General features: G+C 42.0%; 1 protein-coding gene across 1 annotated transcript in view; it reads left to right on the forward strand.

The window, feature by feature from the left end:
- GIT1 (GIT ArfGAP 1) overlaps positions 1-25,427 on the forward strand; it is a 91,672-nt gene that overhangs the window by 31,118 nt on the left and 35,127 nt on the right. The window contains 3 exon segments of the mRNA XM_087952840.1: positions 9,752-9,885; positions 12,189-12,301; positions 14,038-14,143. Of these exon segments, the coding sequence (XP_087808966.1) occupies positions 9,752-9,885; positions 12,189-12,301; positions 14,038-14,143 (353 nt within the window).

The raw sequence follows: 25,427 nt of genomic DNA on the forward strand, positions 1-25,427 counted from the left end.
TTGTAAGCTGAGAACTCCCTGTAATCATATATTTAACAAAATATCACACAATAATGGAGTTGGAAGGGACCTTGGAGGTCTTCTAGTCCAACCCCACCTGCTCAGGCAGGAGCCCTTATGCCAGTGATGGCGAAGCTTTTCGGCACCGAGTGCCCAAACCAGAACACGTGTGCATGCGTATGTGCTGGAGCGCCAGAAAACCAAAGAAAAGTGTGCGCGTGCCTCTTTTGTGGATGTTTTTGGGCCCATTTTGGGGTGTTTTTTTGGGTGTTTTTCAGGCCGTTTTTGGCCGTTTTTCAGGCCATTTTTTGGCCATTTTCCGGGCCTTTTCCAGGCCATTTTTCGTGCTGTTTTCAGGCCATTTTCAGGCCATTTTTCAGGACAATTTTGGTCATTTTTCAGGCCATTTTCAGGCTATTTTTCAGGCCATTTTCTGGCCATTTTCCGGCCTTTTCCAGGCCATTTTTCGTGCTGTTTTCAGGCCATTTTCAGGCCATTTTTCAGGACAATTTTGGTCGTTTTTCAGGCCATTTTCCAGGCCATTTTCTGGCCATTTTCCGGGCCTTTTCCAGGCCATTTTTCGTGCTGTTTTCAGGCCATTTTTCAGGCCGTTTTTGGTCGTTTTTCAGACCGTTTCTCAGGCCATTTTTGGGCCAATTACAAGTCACTTTTCAGGCTGTTTTTCGGACCATTTTCTGGCCATTTCCAGGTCATTTTTTGGGCTGTTTTCAGGTCATTTTCCAAGCTGTTTTCAAGCCGTTTTGGGGCCGTTTTCAGGCCATTTTGGCCGTTTCTCAGGCCATTTTCCAGGCCGTTTTATGGACTTCAGGCTGTTTTCGGGCCAAAAACAGCCTGAAAAACGGCCTGTAAAAGGCCCCCAAACGGCCTGTTTTTTTGGCTGATTTTCGGACCATTTTCCGGTGCTTTGGCACCCGTGAAGGCCAGCTGTCCAGCACTCATGTGCACACCAGGAACCAGGAGAGCAGCTGGCGATGGCATGTATGCCCATTGAGAGGGGTGCCATAGGTTCGCCATCTCGGCCTTTATACCCTTTCAGACCAGTGACTGTCATGTTGAAGTGGGGGGGTGGGGGGGGAGAGAAAAACCCTCTGCCCCCATTTTGTGCCGGCACCCCATAGATGCAGCTCCGGTGGCCTTAGAGAGGGAGCCTTCACCTCACAATAGGAGGCTTGTGAGTTCGATCCCGGGTAAGAGGCTCATATTTGGAATGGACTCTGCTGCTCGGAGCAGGGGGTTGGACTAGATGACCTCCAGGGACCCTTCCAACTCTGTGAATTCTATGATTCTATGTCGTAATGCCAGCTTTCTTCCAATTGTGTCTTTGTGTTGAACGGAGGGCTTTGTTGGTCTGAAACACTGCGGCGTTTTGTGTTCTGTTTGGCGAACAAAGAGCCCCAGTTCTTGTGGGGGGGGCAGTGTGGGGGGGGGAGAGCATCGCTGGGCCTCCCAAGGAAGAGACGGATGACGTCATCCCATCCTGGCCTGGAGGGGAGGGGGGCTTCTGTGACCCAGCAACCCCCTCCCCTTCCTTTTTTTAAAAAAATATATATATTTTAATATTTTTTATTTCTATAAACACATCATTCTGTGAACAGCTGAGTTCCAGGGTATTTTACATTTTAAAACAAAACATGATAATAATTCCACCTTGCTATTATTAACTTTCTTGCATTGTTTGATATTAATACATGTTATCAATCTTCATTATTCGATATTCTCACATATTATTTTATTATCAATCTCTATATTCTTAACACCATTTCTTTTATTGTAGCTTCTACATTAATAGTCATATTTACAGTATTCCACAAATTGTATATATACCTATCCTAAACAGTACAAATTACTTTAAATTTTAAAACAAGCATGACAAGTTTCACATTAATATTATTAGCTTTCTTACATCATTTGATATTAATACATATTATCAATCTTATTCAATATTCTCATATATTATTTTATATCACTCTCTATTCTTAGCATCATTTTTATCGTAGCTTCTATTGTAGCTTCTAATACATATTATCAATCTTCATTATTCAATATTCTCATATGTTATTTTATATCAGTATATTCTTAAGACCATTTGTTTTATCATAGCTTCTACATTAATAGTCATATTTGCAGTATTCCACAAATTGTATATATAGTATATACCTATCCTAAACAATATAGTTCCAAATTACTTTAAATTTTAAAACAAACTTGACAATACTTTCACATTAATATTATTAGCTTTCTTACATCGTTTGATATTAATACATATTATCGATCTTCACTATTCAGTATTCTCACATATTATTTTATATCAATCACTATATTCTTAACATCGTTTCTTTTATCATAGCGTCTACATTAATAGTCATATTTGCAGTATTCCACAAATTTACATATACCTATCCTAAACAGTATAGTTCCAAACTACTTTAAATTTTAAAACTAAACATGACCATAGTTTCACATTAATATTATTAGCTTTCTTTCATAGTTTGATGTTAATACATGTCACCAATAATAATTATTCAATATTTTCGTATATTACTTTGTATTGATCTCTGTATTCTTGGCATCCCTGCTTTTATTATAAATTTTATATTAATAGTCATATTTGTAACATTTATTTAATTATGTATTTCAAATATCCATCCATAAATTCATGTTAATTTGTATTTTCTATTTATTTATCCCCTTTTTAATTTTTTAGCCGTCCTCCCTTCCTGACAGGGCTGAAATCCCAGGCTGGAATTGAACCTTCGGCCTGCCTTGGTGGGGGGGAGGGCTTTTGCTGTCCTACCCACCCACCAATGGCCCCCAGACCCCATTAGAAATTTTCAGGCGTTTGTTGTCAGGTGAACCCTTTGCAAACATGCTCAGAGATCCTCTTGGCTGGGGCATTGTGGTGCTGGGTTCGAGGCTGGCCTGCAGGCTTGGGACTTGGGGAGGTGATCCGTTTTGGGGTACAAACTCCCTCTCTCTTGTGTACTTTCCTGGGTGGGGGTGATTAATATTGGGGTGCAGAGCCCTCCCTCTTGTGCACTTTCCTGGGGGTTATTAATATTGGGGTGCAAACTCCCTCTCTCGTGTACTTTCCTGGGGGGAGGGAATGATCCGTATTGGGGTGCAGAGCCACCTCTGTTGTATAATTTCCGGGGGGGGTGATTAATATTGGGGTGCAAACTCCCTCTTGTGTACTTTCCTGGAGGGGTGATATGTTTTGGGGTGCAGAGCACCTCTCTATTCTGCACTTTCCTGGAGGGGCGTGATTAATATTGGGGTGCAGAGCCCTCTCTCTTGTGTACTTTCCTGGGGGGGGTCATCCATTTTGGGGTGCAGAAAACCCTCATGCATTTTCCTGGGGGGGTGGATTCATTTTGGGGTGCAGAGCCCTCTCTCTTGTGTCCTTTTCGGGGGGAATGATCGATATTGAGTGCAGAGCCCCCTCTGTTGTATAATTTCCAGGGGTGTGTGATCCATGTTGGGGTGCATATCCTTCTATTTGCAGCTCCCCCCTCCCCAATTTTCCATGCCTGGGATTCCGGATGCCAAGACTTGGCCGAAGGCTTTGAATTCTGCACATGCTCAGCCTTAGTGAAGCTGAAATGACACACACACACACACACACACACACACACACTCATCCCACTCTTGATGCCAGCCACACCCTGGCACACCAGATATCCCCCCTCCCAGTCTTCTTCTCCCAGGGGGTGGGAGGGCTCGCTCTGGGGATCTGGGTGTGGGGACGAGCCCAGAATAGTCGAGCATGGGGGGAGGCAGAGGGAGGTGTGACAAACAGCGTTGTGTGGTGTCACGCATCCGGAAACGAACAATTAGGACAGGATAAAAGGTTGGCACATTGGCATCCTTTTCCTCATCTCCCCGGCAAGGTTGGCAGCCATGTGCTCACTGTCTACCTGGCCTCTTTTAAAATCAGGGCTAGCCCACCTTGGTCACTTTAACACAGGGGTCTTCAAACTCGACAGCTTTAAGACCGGTGAACTTCAACTCCCAGAATTCCTCCTCCAGCCGTGTTAGCTCAGGAATCCTGGGAGTTGAAGTCCACAAGTCTTTTAAAGTTGCCAAGTTTGAAGGCCTCTGGATTAGAAGTACATGTACCTATTTGTAGTATTATTATTATTGTTGTTGCTTATGAAAGGCTTGGCCCAGTTAATGCAATGTTCACAAAATATGCATGTTTATATTGAAAATAAAAAAAAAACTTATTTGAGAGCAAATTGTGGTTGTTGTCGTTGTTGTCGTTATAGGTAACAGGACTTCAAAATTGACAGCTTTAAGACTTGCGAACTTCAACTCCCAGAATTCCTCCTCCAGCCATGTTAGCTCAGGAATTCTGGGAGTTGAAGTCCACAGGCCTTAAAGTTGCCAAGTTTGAAGACCCCTTGCTTTAAGGCCTGTGGACTTCAACTCCCAGAATCCCCCCAGCCAGCCATGCGTGACTTAACTGAGGAATTCTGGGGTTTGAAGTCCACCGGTTTTATATCTTTCGGGGTTGTTCCTGCGGCTGGGTGACATCATCTGGAGGAGTGCAAATGAAGGAGAGTGAGACGGAGGGAGGAAGGGAGAGAGGGGGGGGCATCACTTGGAATTCTGGGAGTTGGAGTCCACTGGTCTTAAAGTGGCCAAGGTTGGAAAGCCATGTTTTAAATTTGGAGGGGTTCTTCCTATCTCAGGGGACCCCGGCAGGTGAGGAATGGAGGGGAGTGGGCATTGCTTGGTGGCCTGTTGGAAGGGATACAATGGGATGAGATGGAATGGAATGGAATAGAAATAAGAAGAGAGTGGGATGGGATGGGATAGCATAGAATGGAATTGAAATAGAATGGAATTGAAATAGAATAGAATAGAAAGAATAAAATAGAATAAAGAATAGAAATAGAATAGAAATAGAATAGAATTAGAAAGAATAGAATAAGTAGAATAAAGAATAGAATGGAATAGAATAGAATAGAGAATAGAATAGAAATAGAAATAATAGAAATAGAAATAGAAATAATAGAAATAAAATAGAATAGAATTAGAAAGAATAGAATAGAGTAAAATAAAGAATAGAAATAAAAATAGAATAGAATAGAATAGAATAGAATAAAGAATAGAAATAGAATAGAAAGAATAGAATCGATGGTGGCCTGTTGGAAGGGATACGATGGGATGAGATGGAATGGAATGGAATAGAAATAAGAAGAGAGTGGGATGGGATGGGATAGCATAGAATTGAATTGAAATAGAATGGAATTGAAATAGAATAGAATAGAAAGAATAAAATAGAATAAAGAATAGAAATAGAATAGAAATAGAATAGAAATAGAAAGAATAGAATAAGTAGAATAAAGAATAGAATAGAATAGAATTAGAAAGAATAGAATAGAGTAAAATAAAGAATAGAAATAGAAATAGAATAGAATAGAATAGAATAGAATAGAATAGAAAGAATGGAATAGAATAAAGAATAGAAATAGAATAGAATAGAAAGAATAGAATAGAATAGAAATAGTAACAGAAATAGAATAGAATTAGAAAGAATAGAATAAAGTAGAATAAAGAATAGAATAGAATAGAATAGGAGTTGGAAGGGACCTTGGAGGTCTTCTAGTCCAGCCCCCTGCACTGGCAGGAGGCCCTATACCCGTGATGGCAAACCTATGGCACGTGTACTACAGGTGGCACGCAGAGCCATTTGTGCCGGCATGTGAGCTGCAGGCAAACTTCCTTACTGTGCATGCGCGCACCTCATAGCTGATATTGGCCGGTTTGAGGCCTTTTGGTCTCCCAGAGGCTTCAGAAAGGCTTCTGCAGGCTTTTTAGGCTGGAAAAACTAGGCCCGTTTCCTCACTTCCTGTTTTTCCAGAAATACTGGAAGTGACAAAACGGGCCTAGTTTTCATCCTGAAAAGCCTGCAGAAGCTTTCCTGAAGCCTCTGGGAGGCCGAAAAAGGCCTCAAACCGCCAAAAATCAGCTGTGAGGCGCAGTGCAGGTAAGGGGGCGGCGGGGGTGGGGATTGCGCACGTATGCGTAGGGAGCGTGCACATTGCCTTCTGGGTGCTGGCGCACGAGTGCGAGTGGGCAAGCGTGCGCACAATTTTTGGCACAGGAGCCCAAAAAGTTTAGCCACCACTGCCCTATACCATTTCAGATTCACAATAGCTGGGCTTTTTAAGTTTTTAAGAAGAGATTGGGCCACCATTTATCTGAAAGGGACCAGGTTGTCCTGCTTGGGCAGGAGATTGGACTAAAAAGGCCTTCCGAGGAGATCACGTGGCCTCGGGAGTCGGGACACTACGACCGTCATAAATACGAGCCGGTTGTGCCAAATGTCTGCATTTTGACCCCGTGACTGTGGAGATGCTGCAGCGGCCATTAAGTGTGGAAGACTTTTTTTCAATGCCGTTGAATGGGTCACTAAAACGAATGGCTATAAGTCGAGGACCGGCTGTATTCTGTATTCTAGCCTGGAAGGAAGACTCAGAGTCTTTCAAATGGCAGGTCCTCCTTTTGTGACAGGTGTCGGATTTGGGCGGGGGGGGAGGAGGAGGGAGGAGGGGGTTGATGCCTCTGTTCTCTTTTTCCTCCTCCTGGCTGCCAACACAAACGGAGGGTTTCCTTAGCGACTGGCAGAACCCCTTGGCGGTTGCTAGGGGACCTTTAGGGTTTCCTTAGCAACCGGGGGGAGAGAAAGATGGAGAGAGAGAGAAATGAAGATGTAACTCTCTCCATCTCTCTCTCTCCCTCTCCCTTCCTATCTCCCTCCATCTCCCCCTCCCTCTCCTCCCTCCCTCTCCCTCTCCCGCTCTCTCTCCATCTCTTCCTCTCTCCCTCCATCTCTTCCATCTCTCCTTCCCCCACTCCCTCCCCTCTCCCTCTCTCTCCCCCTCTCTCCTTCCCTTCTCCCCCTCTCTCCTTCCCTTTCTCTTTTCTCCCTCCCTCCCTTCCCTTCCATCTCTCCCTCCATCTCTCTCCCTCCCTTCTCTTTCTCCTCTCTCTCCATCTCTTCTCTCCCTCTCTCCCTCCATCTCTTTCATCTCCTTCCACAACTCCCTCCCCTCTCCCTCTCTTTCCCCCTTCTCTCTCTTCCTCTCCCTTTCTCCCTTCCTCTCTCCATCTCTCCTCCCTCCCCCTCCCCCTCTTTCCTCTTCCTCTCCCTCTCTCCATCTCTCTCCTCCCTTTCTCTTTCTCCCCCCTCTCTACATCTTTTCTCTCCCTCTCTCCTTCCATCTCTTCCGTCTCTACTTCCCCCACTCCCTCCCTCTCTCTCCCCTCTCTCCTTCCCCTCTCCTCTTTTTCTCCCCCTGCTTCTATCTCTTCCTCTCCCTTTCTCTTTTCCTTCCTCCTCCCTCCCCTTCCTCCCTTCCTTCCTTCCTTCCTTCCCACTAGAGGGAAGAAAGAAGAAACTGTGCTGCCAACTGTCAGAAATGGGGTAGGGTCTCCTGCTTGGGCAGGAGGTTGGACTAGATGACCTACAAGGTCCCTTCCAGCTGTACTCTGAATTAATTAAAGTGGTGGGAGCTTCACCACTGGAGGCTTTCAAAAAGAGATTGGACTCCCATCTGTCAGAAATGGGGTAGGATCTCCTGCTTGGGCGGAGGGGGGGTTGGACTAGATGACCTCCAAGGTCCCTTCCAGCTCTATTCTGAAATTAAACTGGTGGGAGTTTTACAGCTGGAGGCTTCCAAGAAGAGACTGGACTGGCCATCTGTCAGAAACGGCATACGGTCTCCTGCTTGGGTGGGTGGGTGCGGCATTGGACTACATGATCTCCAAGGCCCCTTCTAACTCTGTTAATCTGTTTTTTTAAAAAAGGAAAATAAGAGAAACAGAGGCTTCCCTGCCCTCCCTCCCTCCCTTGACCGATGATGGCATCATGTTGTGACTACAAAAGGATGCGACACCTTTGTGTGAAAAGCACACTGTGCCTCTCCGGAGCAATTTTTAGCAAATAAAATAAAATAAAAAAAGAACCGCAGAGAAAGCAAGCAGATTTTCAGGATTCCTTGAGAAGAAAAATGGGGATTTCTTTTTAAGCACCCGGCCTCCGTCCAACCATTGGCACCACAACCCCAAAAGCCTGGCACACACCCCTCTTCCCCCAAACCAAGGCCTCCCCTTTTCAAACAACCAGACTGCGTTGTTTCTCTGGGTCGTAGAATGGATGAGGGTAAATGCACAACGCTGCATTTATTTATTTTGTCATATTTTGTCATATTTATACATGTGTAGTGTGTATTGGCGTGCAACGAAATTTCATTTTAACGTCTGTTGATTAGGGTACCTTCAAAGTCACGGTAAAGTTATTCTAAGTCGAAGGGAGGGAGGGAGGGAGGAGGATGAGAAAGGAAAGGAGGAAGGAAAGGAGGAAGGAGGAAGATGAGAAAGGGAAGAAGGAAGGAAGGAAGGAAGGAAGGGAAGGGTAGGAGAGGGAAGGAAAGAGGAAGGAAGGAGGAAGGGGAAATGAAGGAAAGGGAAGAATGGAGGGGGAGGAGGGAGGAGAGAAGGAAAGAACGGAAGGAGGGGAAGAGGAAGGAGAAATGAAGGAGGGAGGGAGGAAGAAGGAGGGGAGGGAAGGAAAGAAAAGGAGGAAGGAAGATGAGAAAGGGAAGAAGGGAAGGGTAGGAAGGGAAGGAAGGGAAATGAAGGGAAGGAGGAGGGAAGGAAGGAAGAAAGAAGGAGAGGAAGGGAAGGAGGGAGGGAGGAAAAGGAGGGAACTGGTAGGAGAGGAAGGAAGAGGAAGGAGAAATGAAGGAAGGGAGGGAGAGAGGGAGAGGGAGGAGGAGGAAGGAAGATGAGAAAGAGAAAAGGGGGAAATGAAGGGAAGGAAAGGGAAGGAGGAAGGAAGGAAAAGGGGGAGGAAGGAAGGAAGGGGAGATGAGAAAGGGAAGAAGGAGAAGGTAAAGAAAGGGAGGGAGGAAAGGAAGGAAGGGAAGAAGGGAAAGTGAAAGGAGGGAGCGAAAGGAAATGGGAGGGAGGGAGAGGGAAAAGGAAGGAAGGAAGAAAAGGAAGGAAGGAAGGGAAAAGGGAGGAAGGAAGGGAAAAGGGAAGAAGGGGAAATGAAGGGAAGGAAAGGGAGGGAGGGAAGGAAGGAAGGAAAGAAGGGGAAGTAAAAGAAAGGGAAGGAAGAAGGAAGAAAAAGGGAAGAGGAGGAAGGAAGGAAGATGAAAAAGTGAAGAAGGAGAAGGGAAAGAAAGGGAGGGAGGGAGAGGGAAAAGGAAGGAAGATGAGAAAGGGAAGAAGGGGAAATGAACGGAAGAAAAGGGAAGGAGGGAGGGAGGGAAGGAAGGGAAGAAGGGGAAGTGAAGGAAAGGGAAGGAAGGAGGGAAGACAAAAAGGAAGGAAAGGGGAGGAAGGAAGGAAGATGAGAAAGGGAAGAAAGGAAAGGGAAGGGAAGAAGGGAACGAGGAAGGAAGGAAGGAAGAAAGGACACCCATGACAAGATGGAGGATGCATTTCTCACCTGTATTTTTTTTAATATGTTTATTGAAAGTTTCAAAAAATACATATTTAAAAAAAAAGAGAAACACGTTCTCTAACATTTTTGCAACGTTTTCATAGCCGTGTCCATTTCTGTGTCAATGAAAGTCATTTGTCCCGTGGGCTGTGGTGATGGAGCATGGTTTCTGGAGTTCCCCTCAACGGGCCTCCTGAAGGGTTGGGGTTCCCAGGCCGCCCCCCCCCCTGTTTCACAACTGTCCTCCCCCCTCCCCTCCCTCTCTCTGTCCAGATCCCGGCTGGGCATCCATCAACCGAGGCGTGCTGGTGTGCGATGAATGCTGTAGTGTCCATCGTAGTTTGGGCCGCCATATTTCCATCGTGAAGCACCTGCGACACAGCCCCTGGTCGGCCACCTTGCTACAGGTGAGTGGCGGGGGGGTGTCTCTGGCCTGGGGGTGGGGGCTTAGGGATACCTCCTGCTTCCCTTCACCTGTTTATTGGGTATGGATTTTTATAAGGTTGGGTGGTGCAGTGGAGCTGCTGTGAGTTCAATTCCAAGTAGAGGCTGATATTTCTCCCTCTGGGCACCATGAGAATATATCTGCTGGACAAAACTCCGTACTGGCAACAGGACGGGCATCCGGCCAGTAAATACTCAAAACTCCATTTAATGGCCCAGTCTCCACCCCGCAAGGGATTATGGTGTTGTTAAAAGAAGACAATGGATGATAGATTTTTATATGGTTGCCCCGCCTGCCAAGATCACTCCCAGGTTTAAAAAAAATACGTAAAAAAAAATATATGAAAGCAAATATTTTTAATATTTTAAAGCTAGCATGCTTCAAGGTGGGTGGACTTGAAAAGCAGGTGAACAGGCTTGTGTTTCTCAGTCCTGGCTGGGGAATTCTGGGAGTTGAAGTCCACCTATCTTAACGTTGCCGAGGTTGAAAAATTCTGGCATAGGGTGTAAAAATCAATGGAATAAGTGCGTTTTTATTAGGGGTTGGAGGGACAGAGGCTTACATCTTTTGTGTTTTACTTTATTTTGCTTTACTTTACTTTATTTTATTATTTTGGTTTTCTTTTTTTTTTCTTTTTTTATTCGTTTTGTTTTAGTTTCTTTTTAGTTTCCTTTCCTTTTATTATTTCCTTTTCTTTTTCTTTTTTTCTTTTCTTTTCATTTGCTTTATTTCAGTTTCCTTTTAATTTTCTTTTCTCCTATTATTTTATTTTATTTTAATTTGTTTTGTTTTATTTTATTTTATAGTTTATTTTACCTTATTTTCTTTTCTTTTGCTTTTGCTTTTCTTTTATTATTTTATTTTTAATATTTTATTATTATTATTTTTTGCTTGGCTTTATTTTTGTTTGTATTCATTAAATTTATATGTCGCCCTCTTACTATCGAGCAACTGTGGGCTGCTTACCAACTTGATCAAAGCAACCATATAAAAAATCAAAACGATACATTTCCTTCCTTACTGGCCCCTTACTCCCAAAACAACAGGGAGGCATCCAACATAACCCTTAGAGATCCCCCCCCCACTTATTAATAAATAGTGAAAGCAGAGCAGTGACCTCTTCAAAAATAGCCCTCCTTCTTCCACCCCAGAAAACAAACCAAGATTCCCAATTTAAGGACAGAGAGAGAGAGAGAGAGAGAGAGATTGAGAGATTAAGAGAGAGAGAGAGATTGGGAGAGACGAAGAAAGATTGAGAGAGAGAGACAGAGAGAGAGAGACACAGAGATTGAGAGAGAGATTAAGAGAGATTGAGAGAGATTGAGAGAGACAGAGAGAAAGAGAGATTGAGAGAGAGATTGAGAGAGACAGAGATTGAGATTAAGAGAGAGAGATTGAGAGACAGACAGAAAGAGAGAGATTGAGAGAGAGAGAGAGAGAGACAGACAGAAAGAGAGAGATTGAGAGAGAGAGAGAGAGACAGACAGACAGAAGAGAGTGATTGAGAGAGAAAGAGACAGAGAGAAAGAGAGAGATGAGAGAGAGAGATTGAGAGAGAGAGATTGAGAGAGAGAGAGACAGAGATTGAGAGATTAAGAGAGAGAGAGAGATTGGGAGAGAGAGAAAGATTGAGAGAGAGACAGAGAGGAGACACAGAGAGAGATTGAGAGAGACAGAGATTGAGAGAGAGAGAGAGAGATTGGGAGAGACAGAGAAAGATTGAGAGAGAGAGAGACAGAGAAAGAGATTGAGAGAGACAGAGAAAGAGAGAGAGAGAGAGAGATTAAGAGAGAGAGAGATTGAGAGAGAGAGAGAGATTGAGAGAGAGACAGAGAAATTGGGAGAGATTGGGAGAGAGATTGAGAGAGAGAGAGAGATTGAGAGAGAGAAATAGAGAAAGAGAGATTGAGAGAGAGACAGACAGACAGGGACAAAGACAGAGTCAGACAGTGAGTGAGTGAGTGTTAGAGATAGATAGATAGATAGATAGATAGATAGATAGATAGATAGATAGATAGAAGATAGAGAGAGAGAGAGAGAGAGAGAGAGAACCTCAGGAGGGAATCTCGGGTTGGCATCTTGATGCCAAGGAAGGAAGCCAGCTGGGTGAACAGAAGGGACGAGCCCTGTTCCCTGGAAAGCCTTCCTGGCAGGGAAGGGATTGGAGGGGTCCCTCAATATGTGCCCATCATGATCTCCCCCCTCCCCACTCTTCCTCTCAAATTCCCTCCCCCCCCCCCGCAAAAAAATTGCCTTCTCTTCCAGATGGTTCACACGCTCGCCAGCAATGGCGCCAACTCCATCTGGGAACACTCCCTCCTCGATCCGGCACAAGTGCAGAGCGGACGCCGTAAAGCGAACCCTCAGGACAAAGTCCAGTGAGTGGGGTTGTGTTTTTTTTGGGGGGGTGGGCTTCAGTTGGGGGTGGGGTTGTCAGGGAGGAATGCCTTGATGTCGGGCTTTGTGCTTGGCCCAAACGGTTCTGGAGTCAGGAGAGGGGAATTCCGTGCCAGTGTTTCAAAATTATATCTTTTTAGTTTGCCCCCTACCCAACACCCACATATGCCTCCCCAGTCTGGTTTATTTATTAAATTTATTTGCCCCCCGCCCCATCTTGCACAGGTAGTCCTTGACATAGGACCACAATTGGCTGGGCGATTCTGGGCGTTGTAGTCCACCCCTTGCCAACTCGTAAAGCATTCCTGGCTCATGAATGAATTAGGGCGTTCATTGGAACCCTGACACCCCTATTTACAATTCCCAAGGTTGAAAAACAGAGAGAGGTGTGTGTATGTGTGTGTGTGTGTGTGTGTGTGCTAGAGCTATCCACATAGGGGTCCAAAGAGGACTGTGCCAACCAAAGATCCCCTACGTTAAAGGGGACAGGGAACAATGGTAGCCCGCCCCTCTCGGATGGACTTGTGCCTGGCCTTGTTGTGGCCTGGCAGCGGAGCTGGCAGCAGATTTGGACAGTGAGGAGGTTGAGGAGGAACCAGGGCCAGTCCTGGAGTCTGGGGAAGGCTCTACGAGGGCTCTGCGTCGGAGGCAGAGATGGGGCCAGGACCCTCCGAACAGTTATCAGCTGCCTTCGGAGTCGGAGATCAGTGGGGCAGAAGAACAGCTGGAGCCTGTTCCCAGTGTGCACATGCACAGAGCTGCCAGAAGAAGGGAACAGCTAAGGAAAACGGGTCGACTTGGGAGTGAAGGCACAAGTGGATGGTGAAGAGATGGATTGATGGATGAATGGATAGATAGATAGATAGATAGATTCCCTCCCAGAGGGAATAACAGAGGAGCAAAAGGAGGACAGTGGGACTTTGCAGGATACAATTTGTTCATTTGGGTGAAGATCTGTTCCTGCATCCTTGCCAAGTGTTGTCTGCTACAGTGTGGTGTCTGAAAGATACCGGCCTGGCAACTCTCCAAGCCTGATCAAGGTCTGGAATTGTGGAATCTCTTGAAAGATTGTTCGCTGGGACTTAGCTGGAGAGGAATTCCCTTTAATCTAAATAAAAGGGGTTTATCGGGGGACAAGGAGCTGGCTTCGTGTTGTTGGAGAAGCCCAGGTCAGAACAGGCCTGAGCTTGAGGGGTGGGGGCTTTTGTTCTTGCTTCTTGCCCTGTCTCCACCATAGCTTTGCCCCTCAAGGCCACAGCCCCCCTCCCCCCAGTTAAGGATAGTTGTCAGGGCTCCGACAAACCACCCCCATTCGAATCATAAGTCTCTAGCCGCATCTCTCAGAGTTTAAAAAGAATCATTTATTAGGAGTGACCATGTCGGCGTTACCTGGGTGCAGCCGACTCTTAAGACCCATCATTCATTTCCCCTTGACCCTGGTCTTCCCCCCACCCCCTTGATGTATATTCTCCAATGGGTCACATCCATAGCCAAGAGTCATCAATCATGCTCTACCAGTAGTAATCTTGTGCGCCAACAGCTTCGGCTGCCTAGCAATTATCTGAAGCATTTAAGGAATGCACTGCTTCCCCCCCGCACATCCTTTCTGCTGGCAACTCTACAAGACCAAAGGAATATTTTTAGTTGACGGAAATAGGGCCAGCCACGGGGGCAGAAAGAGCCCTAACGGATCCCTTCTGTTGTCTCCCTCCCCCAGCCCCACCAAGTCCGAATTCATCCGTGCCAAATACCAGATGCTAGCCTTCGTACATAAGCTGCCGTGCCGGGATGATGACGGGGTCACCGCCAAGGATCTCAGCAAGGTGGGTGTAGGTGGGTGTGTTTGTGGGTGTGTATGGTGTGTGGAGGGGTCCGCATGGCCTCCTTTATGATCTTCTCAAAAAATTCTTTTCTGAAAACATTTAGGTTTGTTTGAAGAGATGGATGGATGGATGGATGGATGGATGGATAGATAGATAGATAGATAGATAGATAGATAGATAGATAGATAGATAGATAGATAGATAGATAGATAGATAATCATCTATAGCGACTAGATAGATGATAGGTAGGTATGTAAACAGTTGTATGGATGGATGGATGGATGGATGATGATAGATAGATAGATAGATAGATAGATAGATAGATAGATAGATAGATAGATAGATAGATAGATAGATAGATAGATAATCATCTATAGCGACTAGATAGATGATAGGTAGGTATGTAAACAGTTGTATGGATGGATGGATGGATGGATGGATGGATGGATGGATAGAATAGATAAGAAAGAAAGAAAGAAAGAAAGAAAGAAAGAAGAAAGAAAGAAAGAAAGAAAGAAAGAAAGAAAGAAAGAAAGAAAGAAAGAAAGAAAGAAAGAAAGAAAAATGATAGATAGATGGATAGATGGATGGATGGATGGATGGATGGATGGATGGATGGATGGATGGATAGATAGATAGATGGCTTAGAGGTGGAGCCCTCGCCTCACAATCAGGAAACTCTGTGAGTTTGATCCTTGGTAGAGGCAAATATTTCTCTCTCTGTGCACAACGAGAATTTCTCTGCTGAACAAAACTCTGCATTGGAGACAGGAAAGGCATCCGGCCAGTAAACACTCTGCTAGCTCCATTCGGTTTCCCATACTCTACCCCGCAAGGGATTTTTGGGTCATTAAAAGAAGATGATAGATAGATAGATAAACAGACAGACAGACAGACAGACAGACAGACAGATGATTGGTGATAGATCAACGTTAGAACAATGATGATGAGAAAGAGATAAAATCAGATAAACAGACAGACAGAGATTGGTGATAAATAGATCAATGTCAGAACAATGATGATGACAGACAGAGATAGCTATATAAATCAGATAGAGATTGATGATTGAAACAGTATTATCAATTAATGGGTTAATATCTATTATAGTATTAGCTATGAGTTTCGTTTCTTGTAAATGGTATACTCTGACAAAACGCTGTTTTCAAAAATGTTTATGAATAAAATTTTTCTTAAGTTTTCACAGGAATCTATATGTATGGTATTCAGCTTTGTTCGGGTATTTTCCCACGTCATTATAGTTGTGCTTTTAAAGTTGTAGCAACGTTTTGGCAGAATCTCATCTGCCATCATCAAGCTTCTGTATTGTGTTCATCTGTGCGTCAGGCTTTCACAGCCGTTTCTGTTTTAAATTTGGTGCTAGCCTACTGCTGTGTTAGAATGTTTTTTTCTTCATCCTGATTGGTTGGGAGTCTTGGTCTGTGTTTATTTACCAACCAGCTTCAAATTAACATTTCATCACAGCACAGCAGCTACCAAACGTATCCTGAAAAGAACTGAAATGGCTCTACTCAGGAACAAGCTCCACAGAAAGTGATTCCAACTCGACCAGTTAAACAAAGACCTCCTAACTCTACACCTGGAATTGAGCAACAAAATTCACCCTCTACTTTGGGACAAGATAAAACAACTTACAACTTGGAGAGCTGAAACTGAAACCACTTACAAAAATGACAAACTCCTGAAGAAACTAAAGAAATTAGAACATGATAAGAAAGCCCCCAACAACTCACAACACCTGAAACAATTAGTATACAACGTTTCCAACAGAGAACTCACCAAAACAGAAACAGATGTCCTAATCAAAGGATTCAATTATGCTATAGCACCCAAAAAAATCCCCACAGAATCCATCATATGTGGAGTAGAATCCAGCCTAACTAAATTAAATACAGATGAATCTGATAGAATAAGACACTAAGTCACTAACATCCTATGCACAAGCAAACCACCCAAAAGCAACTTGCACAAAGAGGAAATAAAAGCCCTGCAAGACCTAAGGAACGACAGCAGCATATTCATACTTCCAGCAGATAAAGGTAATGCCACAGTAGTAATGGATAGAAAAGACGACAAAACAAAATTGACAGACCTACTCCAAGACTCCACATACAAACCCATAAACACGGACCCAACCACATATCTGGAAAAAATAACCAGGAAGAAAATCATAACCAGCCACATGAGCAAGGAGATCCAACAGAAGATCGTCCCAAGAGAAAAATCTTCCAGATGCCCCAAACTATATGGTCTCCCCAAAATACACAAAGAAGGCATAACTCTCAGTCCCATAGTCAGCTCCAGAGGAGCACCACTACAAAACCTAGCCAAATACCTAGCAAAGCAGCTACAGCCCCATGCTGAAGCAGCAGCTTCACATGTACAAAACTCATACCACCTCTTGGAAATGATCAAAGATCTACACGTGGAACAAAAAGATCTGCTTGTAAGTTTCAACGTGGTTTCACTATTCACTCAAGTCCCGATAAAAGAAACTATAGAAATCATCAAAAATAAATGCCAACCAGCCAAACACCTAATGGAACTAGCAAAACACTGCTTAACCAACACATATTTCATATACAAAGGACAAAGATACAAGCAAATTGAAGGAGCCCCTATGGGATCACCACTGTCACCCGTCATTGCAAACCTGTTCATGGAAGAATTCAAATCCAGAGCCCTAGCCAATGCCACCCACAAACCCAACTATGGCTAAGATACATCGATGACACATTTGTTATTTGGCCCCATGGAAAAGAAAACCTAAACAATTTCCTAACACATCTAAACAGCACACACCCCAAAATCAAATTCACCATGGAAACGGAAACAAACAAACAACTACTGTTAGGGTTTTGAGGATTAACCCCTAGAAGAGTATTGCAGCAGTAGTCAAGCCAGGCAACCAAAGGAGAGCGGAAGGGCCCCAGAGTATACACACACTGAACACAAACACTGTTTGTAGTTTAAATAGTTTTTAATCCAGTTAGAGTTTAAAGCATTGTCATTCAGTCCATTAAGTCATTCACAGTATTTCCATCCAGTAAGACTCACTAGTATAGTCCAAGTTAAGAGTCCTTGCAATATCTTTATCAGCCGATAAAGATATCTTCTCCTCCTCCGGTTTCACTCTTCAGAGAAACAAACGCTGGATATTCAGTAGAATTACGCAGTAAATCAGCAAACAGTAGCAAACAATAACAGTTCAGTCACAGGCACTCACAGTCAGTAATCACAGTTAGTCACAGTAAGACACAGTTAGTCGCAGCAGCACACAGTTACAGCAGCACACAGTTACAGACAGCACACAGTTACAGCAGCACACAGTTACAGCCAGTACACAGTTACAGACAGCACACAGTTACAGCAGCACACAGTTACAGCCAGTAAGCTTTCCAGCTTCTAATGCTTCCTTATATTGTAACTTCTAACCGCACCCTTAATCGGCTAATTGCCTGCTGCATTGTGCTTAAAGTGATAAGCACTTAAACCATGATATCTAAGTTTTATATATTTATTCACCCAAACCATATTTGGTATCAATGTTATACCTAACATACTCCCCTTTTGGGTGAAATAAATATATAATACCTTTACAATCTAATCCCATATTTTTCACAACTCTCCTGGTGCTTACTGGCACCTTGGGCTTTAGTAAAATTATCAGCTAAATTGTCCTCCGACATACAGTACTCTAGCTGAATCATCTTACTTCTTACAGATTGTCTCACGTTTAGATATCTTAGATCTGTATGCTTGCTCCTTGTTTTTACTCCAATATTTGTGGCCATTTGAATTGCTGCCTGATTATCTTCATGTATAATTATAGGATAATCTACTGTTATACCTATATCAATTAACATTTGTTTATACATTATTAATTCTGTACATAACAATGATAAACAGGAGAATTCTGCCCCATAGTAGACAAACTTATATGCTGTTGTCTTATTGACTTCCAGCCTATTAATGTCTTACCCAGCATTATGGCTGTTCCTGAAGTCGACTTTCTAGTGTCTCTTTCTGATGCAAAGCTAGCATCTGCATAAGCACTCAGAATTAAATCACCCTTTGGTTCTAAATACAATGAATAATTCATTGTCTTTTTAAGATATCTTAATATCCTCTTAGCTGCATTCCAGTGTCTTTCACATGGTGCAGAATTGAATCTAGCCAACTGATTCACGCAGTACGATATATCTGGTCTAGACCAATTACTAATATAACTCAAACTACCAATTAAAGATTGATAAATCACCTTATCAAACTCAGGGCTTTGTTCATCAGTGTTGCTAAACTCCTGACTCATTGGAGTCTTAGCTGGCTTACAAAGCTCCATCTTGTAATCTTTTAGCAATTTGCTTATCTTATCTTCCTGAGATATCTTAAAACCTTTCCGTGTTTTCTTTATATTCAAACCGAGATACTTCTTTATCTCCCTAATTGCTTGATCTTTATTCTCTTTCCTAATGATGCTATTATTTTATTTGCTTCATCATTAGTTTCAGTTATCAATGCAATGTCATCTGTGAATAGTAATAATAATGATACTTTCCCATTTGTCTCCCTCTTAAACAGACATGGATAGGCTAAACCAGCTTTAAATCCTATATTGTCTAGTTCCTTTACAATATACTGGTTCCATTCATAGCCTGATTGTTTAAGACCATAGAGACTTTTCTTTAACAACCAACAATCATTATTATCCTTATTTTCACTTTTAATACCAACAGGTTTTTTCATATAAATAATATGTTTTAATGGGGCGTGCAAGTAAGCAGTTTTCACATCTAAATGGTTAACTATATAGTTTTTACTAGCTGCCCACACTAAAGCTGCCCTCAAGGTTGCTGCCTTAAGACTAGGTGCAAACACCTCATCATAGTCATTAGCATTCTGCCTAAAACCTTGGGCTACTAACCTTGCCTTATGGATTAAATTACCATCTTTATCTGTTTTTACCTTAAATATCCATTTGCAGCCAATGGATTTCTTTCCTACAGGTAATTTGGCATTCTCATATACCTTCATATCTCTTAATGAATTCAGTTCCTTATTCATTGCTGCATACCAACTTTCTTTTTCCTTAGTAGGATACTTTTTTAATTTCTTCAACAGAATTAGGAACTTGATTAATCTGGCACACTGTGTTAGCCTGGTACCTATCAGGCGGTCTAGATACACGTGTAGTTCTTCTGGGAATTACAGGGCTTACAGGAGGACTTTGTCGAACTACTACCTGTTCATCTTCCTCATCCTGTTCAGCTATTGAATCTGTTTCTTCCTTTATGGGCACTATTTCATCCTGTATTTGTCTCTTTACTTTATTTTTAAAGTTACAGGGATAACTAATGGGATTTCTATAGGATTCAATAATTACATCTTTATTGGCATCCTGTTCTAATTTCTCCCATCCTTCATGTTCTAGAAATTGGGCACTAGCACTACATAACACTTTAGATGTGCCTTTCTCCCAAAATCTATATGCCCTATGGTTTGCCTGATAACCAACGAAGAAAATCTTTTAGCTCTATGTTGCCCTTTTTTTCTGAGTTGTGCAGGAATATGCACCCATGCTGGTGCACCAAATGTGTGCAGGTAACTTAGATCAGGTTTCCTGCCATGCCACCTGGTGAATGGTATTTCACCTGTTGTTGTATTAACAACGTTGTTTAATATGTTATTAGCACACATTGTAGCCTCCCCACAAAGAATCAGGTAACCCAGAATCATTTATCATTGTTCTAACCATTGCCTGTAGTGTTTGGCCTCTTCTTTCAATAAAAGCGTTATGTTCTGGCCTGTATGGAGCAGACTTCTTATGCTCTATTCCAGCTACCTTAAGTCTGTTCTGGAATTTGTTATTAATAAATTCCGTGCCATTATCTGTCACCAGGGTTATCAGTTTACGCTTTAGACTTTCTTTCAGCAAACCTAAGCCAATTGAAAAATGTTGATATGTTTCAGTTTTGCTTTTCATTAAATAGCAAAACCCATATCTAGAATAATGGTCCATAATGCTCAGTATATATCTAGCACCCCCATACTGGGTTTCTTTGGACCTATTATGTCTGCAAATATTACTTCTAAAGGTTCTTTTGTTTTGAAACCATTTAGCCTATTTGCAGGCAATACTTTGCTCTTATCTTCACAGCAAACATTACAACGCAAATATTTATCACAAGGTTTTAACCTTATTCCTTCAGATAACTCAACTGTACGTTTTAGCATTTTAAAATTTACATGCCCCAAACGCCTATGCAATAAATGGATACATTCTTCATGAGGCTTTATATTATTAAATACAGTTTGTGCCTCCCCTTTCTTTCTATTATCTAAGACATATAATGTTCCATTTAAAGCTGCAGTTACCCTTTGTTATCTTTTTCAATTATGCAATTATTATCTTTAAAAGTAATTACATAACCTAATTTATCTAATACCCTTACTGAAAGCAAATTAAACTTTAGTTGCGGTACATACAACATTTTTATATCCTGGTTTATGTACGGACAACGTGCAAAACCTTGACCTTTCGCTTTCAGGTTCCAGCCATTGGCAAGAGATATATGTTGAGAACTTGTAGACATTTTTATAAATTTTGTCTTATCTCTTGTGATGCAGTGGGATGCGCCACTGTCAACCACCCATAAATTATTCTTCACATCAGAGTTGCTAAACATGGCTAGTTCAAATGCTTTCTTTGGCTTTTTTACATTCTGGCTTTTTCTTTTTGCAGAATCTTGCCAAATGTCTCTTCTGCCTCCACAATTAAAACACTTTTTAATTGTGTATGCTGTCGAAGATAAATTCTCTTCTTCCAGGTGCTTTACTTTGCTTTGCTGGTTTCTTTCAAACTTTGAAGATAATTTCTCTTCTTTCTTATCTTCTCTCAGCTCGTCACGCCACGCCTTCTTCTGGCTTCTTCTAGTAGCCTGCCTGTAATCTCGGTTAATGAGAGGCTTTCTTTGGCAATACCTCCAACGAAGTCACATAGTCATCATAGCTTTGATCTAATGAAGATAATATTATGTAGACTTGTTGCAGTTCATTAAATATAAGCTCTTTTTCTTGCAATTCTTGAAAAATGCTCTTCATACAGTTTAAATGAACTAACATATCTCCATTCCTCTGAAGATGCGTTCAAAAAGCTCTCCTGTAAGATTTATATGTGCTCCTACACTGTCCCGAACATAAATCTTCCTGAGGTTCTCCCAGCAGTTTGCAGCATTTTCTTCTCCACGAATATGGACAAGCTGCTGATCACAGAGAGTCAGTCCTATGATGCATAAAGCCTGCTCATTCTTCAGTTTAAAGTCTTGTAACTTTTCGTTATCATCATCATTAGCAGGATCCCAGCTACTCACATCTGGTGGGTTTGCTATAATGTCCCACAAACCTTCTCTGCTGAGAAGTAAACTACATTTCATTGACCATGAAACATAGTTTGTTCCATCCAGCCTGGATATCATGGACAGTTGTGACAAATTTACTTGTGCCATTACTCTTCAGATATTTTGACTATTTTAAACTAATTAAAACAGTTTGTTTTTACAGTAATGTGCAACTCACACCAACTCTCTCTGCTATATCCTGGTTAGTTAGACTATGCTGCTGGGCCCATAACCAATGTTAGGGTTTTGAGGATTAACCCCAGAAGAGTATTGCAGCAGTAGTCAAGCCAGGCAACCAAAGGAGAGCGGAAGGGCCCCAGAGTATACACACACTGAACACAAACACTGTTTGTAGTTTAAATAGTTTTTAATCCAGTTAGAGTTTAAAGCATTGTCATTCAGTCCATTAAGTCATTCACAGTATTTCCATCCAGTAAGACTCACTAGTATAGTCCAAGTTAAGAGTCTCTTGCAATATCTTTATCAGCCGATAAAGATATCTTCCTCCTCCGGTTTCACTCTTCAGAGAAACAAACGCTGGATATTCAGTAGAATTACGCAGTAAATCAGCAAACAGTAGCAAACAATAACAGTTCAGTCACAGGCACTCACAGTCAGTAATCACAGTTAGTCACAGTAAGACACAGTTAGTCGCAGCAGCACACAGTTACAGCAGGTAAGCTTTCCAGCTTCTAATGCTTCCTTATATTGTAACTTCTAACCGCACCCTTAATCGGCTAATTGCCTGCTGCATTGTGCTTAAAGTGATAAGCACTTAAACCATGATATCTAAGTTTTATATATTTATTCACCCAAACCATATTTGGTATCAATGTTATACCTAACAACTACCATTCCTAGATGTACTAATTTACAAAAAAACAGATGGCACACTAGGACACACCATATACCAGAAGAAAACACACACCAACTGCTACCTCAACGCCCAATCCCACCACCACCCAGCACAGATAAACTCCGTGGCCAAAACACTAATTGCCAGAACCAAACGCCTGGCAGACAAGACACACATAAAGACTGAACTATGCACCCTGACTAAAATATTGACAGCCAACGGCTTCCACAAAAGCAAAATCACAGGCCTGATCCACAAAAACACACTGAGACATAATGGAGACCTAGAAGATGAACAGACCTATGGAACAGCTGTCCTGCCCTACATAAGAGGTACTACAGACAAAATCAGTAAGATACCACACAGGCATCACATCAAGACTGCCTTCAAAACAGACAGAAAAATAGCAGCCATCCTTAGAAACCCCAAAGATAAAATTGACCTGGAAAACCAAGGCATATACGAAGTCCCCTGCGCATCATGCCCGGCCACATACATTGGACAGACCAATAGAAGAATAAGTACCCACCTGGATGAACACAAAAATGCAGTCAAAAAGCTGGAACACACTTCCTCACTAGTCCAACACATGGAAGCCACAGGTCATAGCATCGACATCAATGGCACCAAAACCCTAGCCACTATAGAAAACCCCAGCTACAGAATCATCAGAGAAGCCATAGAGATTGAAAAAAGACCTGAAAGCATGAATAGAAGAGATGATTCCACCAGACTGTCAATCATTTGGAAGCCTGCACTCTCAAACAAAAAAAATCTTCACAAGCCAGGCAAACACCTGGGCACAAACAGACCCCCCCTTGATACCTCCAGCTCAAACACACCCCAACCAGGCACCCAGATGAAACCTGGCTTCCTAATAAATGATAGCCGTCCATTTACTCGGAGCCAAGTTGCACTAAAGGCCTCCATTAAAGGAACACAATGTTGCCAGCCAACCAAGACACAAAAAAAGCCACAAAACAAGACAGAAGATATTAGAAACACCAATCAAGCAGAACACAGCAAACTCCAAGACCAATAAACACAGACCAAGACTCCCAACCAATCAGGATGAAGAAAAAACTATTCTGGCACAGCAGATAGCTAGCACCAAATTTAAAACAGAAATGGCTGTGAAAGCCTGACTCACAGATGAACACAATACACAAGCCTGATGATGGCAGATGAGATTCTGCCGAAACATCGCTACAACTTTAAAAGCACAACTATAATGACGTGGGAAAATACCCGAAGAAAGCTGAATAACATACATACATACATACATACATACATACATACATACATACATACATACATGACAGGAAGATGCTCTTCCATAAAAGAGGATAATTATATGAAATTACTTTTACAGATAAAGAAAGACCTGGCCAATTGGGGAAAATTACAACTATCACTATTTGGCCGAATAGCGGGAATAAACATGAACATACTACCGAAACTATTATACTATTTTCAAACAATACCTATAAAATTGGATAAGAATTTTTTTCAGGAATTAGATAGGACAGTAATGAAATTTATATGGATGGGGGGGAAAGCATGAATAAAATTGAAAACGTTACAAGATAGTAGAACCAGCCTTGGACTCCCAAAATGGGAAACATATTATCAAGCAGAAATTTTACTATCAATTAAGGAGTGGTAAATTTAAAAAATAAAAGAATTTTGGCGGTAGAAGGTCATGACCTCCAATATTGGGTGGCATGCCTTTCTATGGGATAAAAAGAATAAGATCCACTCCTATTTCCATAGACATTTGATAAGGGACTCACTTTTACAAACATGGGAGAAAATTTTAAAAAAGTATTATTTGAAAAGACCAAACTGGATCTCACCCATGGAGGCTATATTATATCCAAATACAAGGGACATTAAAAAAAATGATTAGATATAAAGAATTGGTAGATGAACAGAGGATAAACTAAAAGAACAAGGGATAACATTAGACTGGTGGGTATATTTGCAAATTCAAACTAAATTTAAGAAAGATGTAAAGGAACTAAGGATAAATAAAGAATTACAAAAATTGGACCAAATATTGACAGGCAAGGATATAAAATTTATAACTCGAACATATAATTACCTACTGGAGGTGGAATTAGAGGAGGAAATTGTTAAGGGATCAATGATTGCCTGGGCGAGAAATGTGGGTCATAATATAAATTTGGATGAGTGGGAAAAGACTTGGACCGAAAACTGAACTGAAAGCTGACTTTGTCGACAGCATTCAAAGAAAATCAATATAAAATGTTTTGTAGATGGCACTTAGCGCCGGCACAACTGGCGAAAATGTATCCAACCTTGAAACCGGAATGCTGGAAGTGCAAACAAAAGAAAGGAACGTTTTTCCATATGTGGTGGCAGTGTATAGAGGTCAAAAAATACTGGAAGAAAATACAGAGGTGGCTTTTTGAGATTACAAAATATAAATTGAAATGGGAACCCGAAATTTTTTTTATTAGGTATGATTAAAGGGAATTTGAAAAAAAGATAAAAGATACCTTATTGTACACATCTTAACTGCAGCAAGAATCACGTTAGCACAAACTTGGAAGAGTGATAAAATACCACCAGATGAAGTTTTGATTCAAAAAATAACAGAGTGTGCTGAATTAGATAAATTCACTGTGGAACTGAAAGGCAAAGAGGATCGAGAATACTATGCGACATGGGAGAGGTGGTACGAATGGGTGAAGAATAAGGATAAAAATAATGTATAGTCACAAAACAGGAAACATGCATATACAATGACACAATAATGGTTAATGGAAATGAGATTTTTGTATTTTTTTTGTTTTTTAAAGAATAAAACAAATGATAGATAGGCGATAGAAGGATAGATCAGTGATGATAGACAGACAGACCAGGCCATATTGGGGGATTTGATCCGTGTTTCTCAACCTTAAGAACTTTTTAAGAACTTTTTAACTTCAACTCCCAGAGTTCCCCAGCCAGTGATGGGGGAAAATTGGCTGGCGGGGGAATTCTGGGA

This window comes from Notechis scutatus, chromosome 1, assembly GCF_049901735.1.
Source record: "Notechis scutatus isolate UNSWTSFEM ecotype Mainland chromosome 1, rNotScu1.2, whole genome shotgun sequence".
NCBI lineage: Eukaryota > Metazoa > Chordata > Lepidosauria > Squamata > Elapidae > Notechis > Notechis scutatus.